This window comes from Penaeus monodon, chromosome 5 (genome assembly GCF_015228065.2).
Source record: "Penaeus monodon isolate SGIC_2016 chromosome 5, NSTDA_Pmon_1, whole genome shotgun sequence".
In the NCBI taxonomy this organism is placed as follows: Eukaryota; Metazoa; Arthropoda; class Malacostraca; order Decapoda; family Penaeidae; genus Penaeus; species Penaeus monodon.
In genome coordinates, this window is record NC_051390.1 from 32,147,831 (window position 1) to 32,157,062 (window position 9,232).

Consider the following 9,232-nt stretch of genomic DNA (forward strand, 5'->3'; position numbering starts at 1 on the left):
TGAATACAGCAGTTCTTGGCATTAATTAATACTGACGTCACAACAGTCCTGGTGACTAATGATTCTACTTTGGAGTTTGTCAAATGTAAAGGAAAAATTAATGACACATATCTGACTATATGTTCAGTTTACTTTCCGCCTGTTAATGTGGTAATTGATGATGAGCTCTTTGCTCTTCAGAATTGTCTGCCACAAAATAAATCAATTTTAGGTGATTTTAATGCTCATCATACATTACAGTGTCCCCTACGGGTGGATGGTAGAGGTGAGCAAGTAGTTAAGCTGATTAATGATTCTGATTTAGTCCTAACCGATGGTACACCGGTACTTTGAGCTTTACCGACACATCTCTGGTCTCTTCAACAATAGCAGCCAAGTGCCTGTGGGAAGCGATCACCTTCCTATTTCTATTGAATATTCATGCGACACAACAAGAACGCCTTCAGCACCTAAACTTAACGTAGACAGAGCAGACTGAGTCGCCTTCACAAGGAACGACAAGCTCGAAGTTGTTGGAGAAACCATTGATGATAAAGTAAACAATATTCAGAATTCGATCTTAGATGCAGCAACGATACCTATTCCTAAGACAGATACTGTTAAGCATAAATCACCTTGGCGGATTGCTGCAGGGCGCTGTATGAACGCAATACAGCCTACAGGGTTTTCAAAGATAACATCGATAACGAGAACTTTTGCAATTACAAACAAGCAAGAGCTAAGGCTCGTAGCTCGTAGTCCTGGCAATAAACAGTAATACACCAATATCACAGGTTTGGATCACTGTTAATAAAATAAACAAGAAAAAAAATTGCAAAATTAAAAACATCACGAGCGTACAAATTTCGATTCACCTATATATATACGCGTGAATATAATATATATATATATATATATATATATATATATATATATATATATATATATATATATATACATATATATGTGTGTGTGTGTGTGTGTGTGTGTGTGTGTGTGTGTGTGTGTGTGTGTGTGTGTGTGTGTGTGTGTGTGTGTGTGTGTGTGTGTGTGTGTGTACATTTGTATACACATATACATGTTTGTGTAGAGCGAGAGACAGAGAGATAATTAAATGTACATATGTTCATACATTTGTGTTGTGCCTATATGCATATTCATATACCCGTATACATATGCATATATATGCATAAAGGTGATTCCAGGGCTTATGTCGTTTGCATTAATTGCTTGTCTTCTCGATTTCATTATTTAGAATACTCTTACATAATACGTAATTGTATTGTGATAATTCCTAAACTTACTCCAGTTGTGAATTTAGTGTAATAAAACGCTATATCAGTACGTAAAGAAAATGAGAGAGCAATAAGTACAGATTATTTCTTTCTCTATTTCGTTAAGTAAAAGGAAATGCAAATTAAGGTCCTCCATCTGGAAAACCCATGTCAATAAAACTAGATCTTAATCCCAATCGTAGCGGCGGCTACGTCGACCCGTAGAGGATCTCTTCCCGTGATAGCGTAAGAAGCTGGACCCTCGTTGACTTCCCTTCTCGACGTCGAGGCGAAGGAGGAGCCAGGGCATTTTGGAGTAGGAGGAGGAGCTTCATGGAGGGTTCTCTTAGGGTCCTCCTTTCTTATCAAGTGGCGGGATTGGCAGTGCTCCCACTCCTGGTCAGCGCCATTAAGAGAAATTTTGAATATTATGGCTGCACTTTTTATACTTTCTGTTAATCTTTAGTTAAGGAAACATTTTCAAGAATTCAGTAATAATGCCCAGGGATAATGTATTCTTTTTTTTTTTTTTTTTTTTTTTTTTTTTTATAAAGGTCTTGATTCCATTTGTTACTTTGTCGTATCTCCTTCTTTACAGAAGGGAGACAGAGGGTAAAAGACTAATGAATGATAAGTCTAAAAACAAACAAAAAGATAACCTCACGAATTAGAAAACAGTAATCAACTAATAATTTCCTAGAAAATGAAAACTTACGCTCGCTTTTTAAAAGTCAGTGTTGTTGCAGAGAACTGCTTCCTGTCCTTTGCAGGATCCCCGACTCCGAACATACACATATGTCACAGCCTGACCTGCCCTGGACAGGACGGCTTCTACGCGCACCCGACCTTCTGCACAGATTACGTCCACTGCGTTGCCGGCGTCCCATATGTCAAGGTGAGAAACGGGAGCGAATGAGTAAGAGGTAGAGAAGTGCAAGAATAGGAAGAGAGGATGACAGAGATACTGGCAAGAAATGTAGAAAGAAAAGAGGAAGAGGTGAATATTAGGGGAAAAGAAAAAGTGGAAAAGGCAGCAATGGTGAAGATAAAAGATGGTTAGAGAAAAGGGCAAACCGAGAACGAATCCATTTTAAGGCATAGTGAAAAGGGGCTGATAGGAAGGGAACTATGGTAAAGAGCAGTGAATGCAGGGAGGGAAGACATAAGATAAAAACAGAAAAGTAAGATATCCACCAAAGCCGGAGAGAAAGAGAACTATCCACTCATTTATCTTCCCTTCATTGTTAGATGTGCAGCATAGATTATCCTTGTTCTATTTTTCAGCACCAGAACGAACCGCAAACCTGTAGTGTGACTCAGAGCACAGTTACCAGCTTATAGACATTCTAGGTCATCTGTCGTTAGTTTTGCTACGGTCTAAACTCACGCTATTTATTTCCAGTGCCTTTTCTTTGCAATTTCCAGTCAAGGTTGTTCACCCAAATTTTCCTTAACCATGAATTGATTGCACATCATTTTCTGTACCACCTAATTACTATGGCAAAGAACCCCTTTACCCCTTACATACCATATAAAGGAAAAGGAGCCAGAAGGACTCAGGCCACGAGTCACATTACGTAATTGTAATTTTTCCTTTTTTCCATGCAGAGATGCCCCTCCAACCTGAACTTCAATGCGGTGAAAGGGGCGTGTGACCACCCGAGGGACGCCCACTGCGCGCCCTTCAAGAAGTCATGCGAGCTGACGATCCCCTTCGTCCCAGGAGGCGTGACAGACGACCTCGTGACGTGTGACTGCGAAGGCCCCTGCATCAAGCCGCACCCGTATAACTGCGATGCCTTTTACCACTGCGACGCTGTCAGTACCTGCAATCTCTTTGTTCTCTTTTTCTTACTCTGTCCGTGCTGTCACTTAGTGACAATGAATTCATTTACTCAGAATCTAGATCTAGTACGTTTCTTCCTCTCTAGCCGTCTGCCTGCTTCACTCTCCTGAATTCTTTCTCCCTCTTTCCTATCAACAGGGAATATGACTGAAAAGAAACTAAAGTGTCTAACGAGGAAGATTAATAATTAACACTTCAGATAATTAGGAAATAAACACTCTTAATCCAGGTTTAGATAAGGACAGAAATTTATCATTCTAAAAAAAATAAAACCGATAATCATCTTGTTTTGAACGATAGCGAATTCTAACATATCATGTTTTGTTCCGTTCATGTTTTACTCGCACGTCACCACACCTTATCGCGCCAAACAGTATCCACTGTAGGGCATCATTTTCTTCCTTAAGATCTTGATCGGAGCAGTGAGGACCCTTTTGGTATTCCTGGAAAATGTGGTTCATTGTTTGGATTTCTCCACACAGGCAGACGGGACTAGTGTTGGGTTCCGATTTATGGAGGTTTTCTTTATTTTTTTCCTACCTTTGCCTTTGCTCTATTGAAAGTTACCCAGTCTCACTGCTTAGATCCTAGAGGCACAGACAGGTTCTCGTCTAGGCTTGGAAGGGATTCACTGTGTTGCCTGCCTCCACACTCCTGCCGGCACTCCAGTTAGCACTCCACACTCATGTTGCATTTTGATAACAGTCTACTTCCTTGAAATTCAAGATATAGCTATAATCCAGTCAGTGCATCTTCTCTAACTCTGTGATGGCCACGGAGAGAGAGAGAGAAAAAAAAATATATATATATATATAATCTACATATATGCATACATAATAATATATATATATATATATATATATATATATATATATATATATATATATATATGTGTGTGTGTGTGTGTGTGTGTGTGTGTGTGTGTGTGTGTGTGTGTGTGTGTGTGTGTGTCTGTGTGTGTGTGTACATACACACATACTTGTTTATATATATATATATATATATATATATATATATATATATATATATATAATATATATATATGTATATATATATATATATATATATATATATATATATATATATATATATATATGTATGTATGTATGTATATATCAGCGATCGAATAATCAGAAAGGAGGCACAGATTTTTTTTTTTTTTTTTATAGCAATCCACCGTTTAGCGATCTTCTGCGACCGTTGACTAACCGGGGTTTCCATTCACGGACTGGAATGGAGCACCTTACCGAGTGTCCAGGTGACTTGATGTTCAATGCGATGGTTGAAATGTCTGAAATGTGCTCTGCTTACTGGCAGTGTGAGTTTCATTTTACTCTCTGTAAATAATCTAGAAGTAGTTTGCTTTTTCGCTCATTACCCGTTTTCCTTCAGTTTACAGCTTAATGCCTTGCCGTCGCAGACGAGGTGTCAATAATGATTCTCCTTTTCGTCTAGCTTTATTTTATCTGTGTTATCAGCACTATGTTTTTTTTTTTTTTTTTTTTTTGGGCTTTGTTTTTAATTACTCACCAATGTATATCGCTTTGACATTGTGACATTTAGCATTATGTTATACTTAATAGTTCTCTAAATATTGTCTGACTACAGCTGGAATTACTGTTAATGAGAAAAATATGAAAGTGCTTATTCTAAAAACCTGTAGCATCATGCTATGATATTTTACTGGCCCGCACTATATTACCGTTGATATCTGCCAGCCTGTTCTTGCAGAATTATCAACTTTAGACTTACAGGCACTTTCTGATTAATTTATTAAAAGGCTTTTGCACTATATAATCAGTTGCTGTATCGACAGTTTCCTTCATGCCTGAAATACGATCATATTGTATATTTGGACCAGAGCAAAGAGGTATATCGAAATGGCAAAACTGAGCCCTTGTAATAACACAGATGACTGTACCTACTGTGCCCACCACCTGTTACTGATGAGTCCCTTTGGTACAAAAAATGAAAGAAGAAGAACAACGTGGAAAAATCATTGCAAATTTGTGTATTAAAAGTTATGTACTGTCGGTGTTTCAGATGAGGGTGTCTAAGCACTGCAACACCTCTGCAGTAGCGACCTTCTCTTCAACCGTGACACCTCACAGTGCGATCTGGCCATCAATGTAGACTGCAGCGAAGGGGCCTGGGAGGAAGGTGCTTTCCTGGAGTGGAGATGGTAAAAACGGAGGGGGAAACGGTGGAAATAGAGGTGAAGGCGGTGGAAACGGAGGTGGAGACGGTGGAAACGGAGGTGGAGACGGTGGAAACGGTGGTAGAGACGATGGAAACGGAGGTGGAGACGGTGGACACGGATGTGGAGATGGTGGAAATGGAGGTAAAGACGGTGTGTCTAAGATGGTGGATACGAAGGTGAAGACGGTGGAGACGATTGAGATGGTAGAAACATAGATACAGACTGTAGAAACGGAGGTGGAGGTGGAGACGGCGGAAACGGAGGTGGAGGTGGAGACGGCGGTAATGGAGGAAATGGTGGAAGCATCGACGGCTGCGTCATTGATTGCTCCCTCGAAAAGTATCTGCCACATCCAAGTGACTGCCGCAAGTTCATCCAGTGTGCCCCGTATGGTCCTGAAGAGATGCCTTGTGCTCCTGGAACGGTCTGGAACCAACAGAAACCCACCTGTGATCACGAATGGGCTTCTCCGTGTGTGACAGGCAGCTACTTGACTCCGGAAGGTTTTTCATGTGGAGGAGGTACTTGCGGAAATGGAGGTGAAAACGACGGAAACGGAAGCCCTGATGCAAAGAGCCTCTAAGCAAAGAGTCCGGAAGAAAAAAATCCGAAAGCAAAGAGTCCAGAAACAAAGAGTCCGGAAGCAAAGAGTCTGAAAGCAAAGAATCCGGAAGCAAGGAGTCTCTAAGTAAGGAGTACAAAAGCAAAGAGTCTAGATGTAATGATTCCCTTAAGCCTGGTAGCAAAGAGTTTGGAAGCGTAGATTCAGAAAGCAAAGCATCTGGAAACAAAGAATGTGCAAGTAAAGTCTGGAAGCAAAGGGTCCGGAAGCAATGAGTCCGGAAGCATAGAGTCCGGAAGCATAGAGTCTAGAAGCAAAAAATTCGGAAACAAAGAGTCCAGAAGCGAAGAGTCTCTAAACAAAGAATCTGGAAGCAAGGAGTCCAGAAGTAAAGAGTCCAAAGGCAAAGAGGCTGGGAGCAAAGAGTCTCTAAGCAAAAAGTCCGAAAGTAAAGAGTCTGGAAGCAAAGAGTCTAGAAGCAAAGAATCTGGTGGAGATGGTGGAAACGGAGATGAAGACATTGGAAAAGGAAGAGGAGAAGGAGGAGTTGGAGACGGCAGTAAGAGTGAAAATGGTGGAAGCATCGACGGCTGCGTCATTGACTGCTCCCTCGGAAAGTATCTGCCACATCCAAGTGACTGCCGCAAGTTCATCCAGTGTGCCCCGTATGGTCCTGAAGAGATGCCTTGTGCTCCTGGAACGGTCTGGAACCAACAGAAACTCACGAATGGGATGTGTGACAGGCAACTACCTGACTCCAGAAGGTCTGCCATATGGAGGAGGTAGTAACAGAAATGGAGGTGGAAACGGTGAACAATCGTCGAAACGGTGGAAATGACAGAAACAGTGGTGGAGACGTTGGGAACATCTGCTACTGCAAGCCAGCCAATGGGGATTGCTCATGGGAAGCATATGTTGCCAAGACATGTCCCAAAAGTTGTGGAACATGTAAAGAAGGTAATGGCAGAAATGGAGGGGGAGGTGGAGACGACGGAAACGAGGGTGGAGACCTGAGTGGAGTCGTTGGAAACGTAGATGGAGACGGCGGAAATGGAGATGGAGGCGTAAGTAAAGAGTCCAAAAGGAAAGAGTCTGGAAGCATAGAATCTGGAAGCAAAGAGTCCTGAAATAAAGAATCCGGAAGGAAAGAGCCCGGAAGCAAAGAGTTCGGAAGTAAAGAGTCTGGAAGCATAGAATCTGGAAACAAAGAGCAAAGCAAAGAGTCTGTAGGTAAAGATTCTCGAAGCATAGATTCGGGAAGCAAAGAATCTGGAAGCAAAGAACCTGCAAGCAAATAGTCTGGAAGCAATGGGTCCGGAAGCAATGATTCCAGTAGCATAGAGTCGGGAAGCAAAGACTCAGTAAGAGTCCAGAAGTAAAGAATTCGGAAGTAAAAAATATGGAAGCAGAGAGTCCGGAAGCAAAGAGTAAGCAATGACTGTGGAAACAGAAGTAAAGAGTCTGGAAGCATAGAATCTGGAAACAAGAAGTTCGGAAGGAAAGAGTTCGAAGGCAAAGACTATGGAAGCAAGGAGTTCGGAAGCACAGAGTCAAGAAACAAAGAATCAAGAAGCAAAGAGTACGGAAGCACAGAGTCAAGAAACAAAGAATCAAGAAGCAAAGAGTACGGAAGCACAGAGTCAAGAAACAAAGAATCAAGAAGCAAAGAGTCTGGAAACAAATAATCAAATAAACAAATAATCTGGAGCAAAGAGTAAGCAGAGAATGTGTAAGCAAAGATTATCTAAGCAAAGGATATGGAAGCAAAGAGTCCGGAAATAAAGAGTCTGGAAGCATAGAATCTGAAAACAAAGAGTCCAGAAGCAGAAAGTCCGGAAATAAAGAGTCGGAAGGCAAAGAGTCTGGAAGCAAAGAGTCTGGAAGCAAAGAGTCTGGAAGCAAAGTGTCAGGAAACAAAGAATCTCTTAGTAAAGAGTCCAAGAGCAAAGTCCGGAAGCAAAGAATCTAGTGGAGACGGTGGAAACGGAGGTGGAGACGGTGGAAATGGAGATGGAAATGGTGGAAAGGAAAACGGAAGTGGAGACGGCGAAAACTGAAATGGAGACAGTGGAAACGGAAGTGGAGACGGAGGTGAAGACGGTGGAAACGGAGGCGTTGATGGAGACGGCGGAAACGAAGGTGGTGATGAAGGTGAAAATTATTTTTTTTTTCATGTCCAGAAAAGGAAGGTCTTTTCCCTCACCCCCGGGATTGTAAGAAATGGATTCACTGTTCTCACAGTATACCATTTGTCAAGAAGTGTCCCCTCCATCTTCATTTCAATCCCGTCAAACGAGTGTGTGACTGGCCGTTTAATGCCCAGTGTATCGCTACTCCTGATGCTGACTGCCAGATTCCAGAGTCTGTGCTTCCCACACAGCCCCCTGATATGAAGCCTGACATTTGTGACTGTGAGTGCTGCCTCAGACCTCATCCCGAGGATTGCACAGCCTACTATTACTGTGAGGTTAGTTCTTGCTAATTACAAATAAAATGTCTTTATTGTCTGAATCTTTCTATATACAAGTCAGATCCTTTTGTTATTTCTAAGTCTATTTATTATTTCCTTTCTAAAATATTTCAACAGCCAAATGCAAGCGCCGTATTCCACACCTGCTCCGAAGGGCTTGTGTTCAACCCACAGTTGAGTCAATGTGTTCTTCAAGTAGATTACCCACAGTATCAACCTGAAACACCCAACATGCGATCCTACGTGCGAATGTTTGTATCCTGCTCACAGCTGCTCAGAATACTACAGATGTAATACCCCAGAATACTCATAGGAAAATAGGCATGTCTATGAAATATTCTCTTTCTTGTAAGTGCTGGTTTCACTTTTTTTTGGACCATTTTTTCCAAATAATTATATTTTTTCATGGATATCATACAAATTTATGTGATTTGTTTCATCAAAAGTCATTGAATGTATATAATTATAACTTTTTATAATCACTTGATATTGATGCTCAGAGCCATATTTCAAATTAGAAATGGTTATGTTCATAGGCAACTATTCAGTATTTCTGTTTATATATTTGAAAGGTGACATTAACTGTTTGGCAATAACAGAATGCTCCAGAATTTCATGTTGGTTACCTTTCCTTTTTTCCTGTGCAAATTTCAATGTTAAACCTTTTTAGGTCTTTGGCAGCCTGGTCCGCATTTTTTTTTTTTTTTTTTTTTTTTTTTTTTGCATGTGGACTGAAATGGATATTTATTCTAATTGGAATTGCACATTCTGAATACTGTAAATCTGTTCCTTACAGGTAATGGTGATAGTATTCCTGTTAGATAGGAATGTATGGGAGGGTTTTACTTCATTGACCAGAAACACATGTGTGACCTGCCTGAAAATGTTTCCTGTGAGGAAC

The 9,232-nt window shown here is 40.9% G+C and overlaps 3 protein-coding genes across 3 annotated transcripts; all 3 read left to right on the plus strand.

Moving 5' to 3' along the window:
- Positions 1-1,465: 1,465 nt before the first annotated feature.
- On the plus strand, positions 1,466-3,244 carry LOC119573168 (peritrophin-1-like). Its single transcript, XM_037920235.1, has 2 exons — positions 1,466-2,148; positions 2,862-3,244. Exons 1-2 carry the CDS (start codon positions 1,957-1,959, stop codon positions 3,207-3,209), a joined length of 540 nt encoding a protein of 179 aa, XP_037776163.1. The 5' UTR covers positions 1,466-1,956; the 3' UTR covers positions 3,210-3,244.
- A 2,034-nt stretch (positions 3,245-5,278) lies between these two features.
- LOC119573529 (RNA-binding protein Raly-like) lies at positions 5,279-6,699 on the plus strand. The gene is made up of 3 exons (XM_037920744.1): positions 5,279-5,475; positions 5,507-5,802; positions 6,626-6,699. The coding sequence occupies exons 1-3, from the start codon at positions 5,279-5,281 to the stop codon at positions 6,697-6,699; spliced, it is 567 nt and encodes a 188-aa protein (XP_037776672.1).
- Positions 6,696-8,625, plus strand: LOC119573530. The gene is made up of 5 exons (XM_037920745.1): positions 6,696-6,818; positions 7,271-7,523; positions 7,683-7,880; positions 8,042-8,328; positions 8,449-8,625. Exons 1-5 carry the CDS (start codon positions 6,696-6,698, stop codon positions 8,623-8,625), a joined length of 1,038 nt encoding a protein of 345 aa, XP_037776673.1.
- The last annotated feature ends 607 nt before the right edge of the window (positions 8,626-9,232 follow it).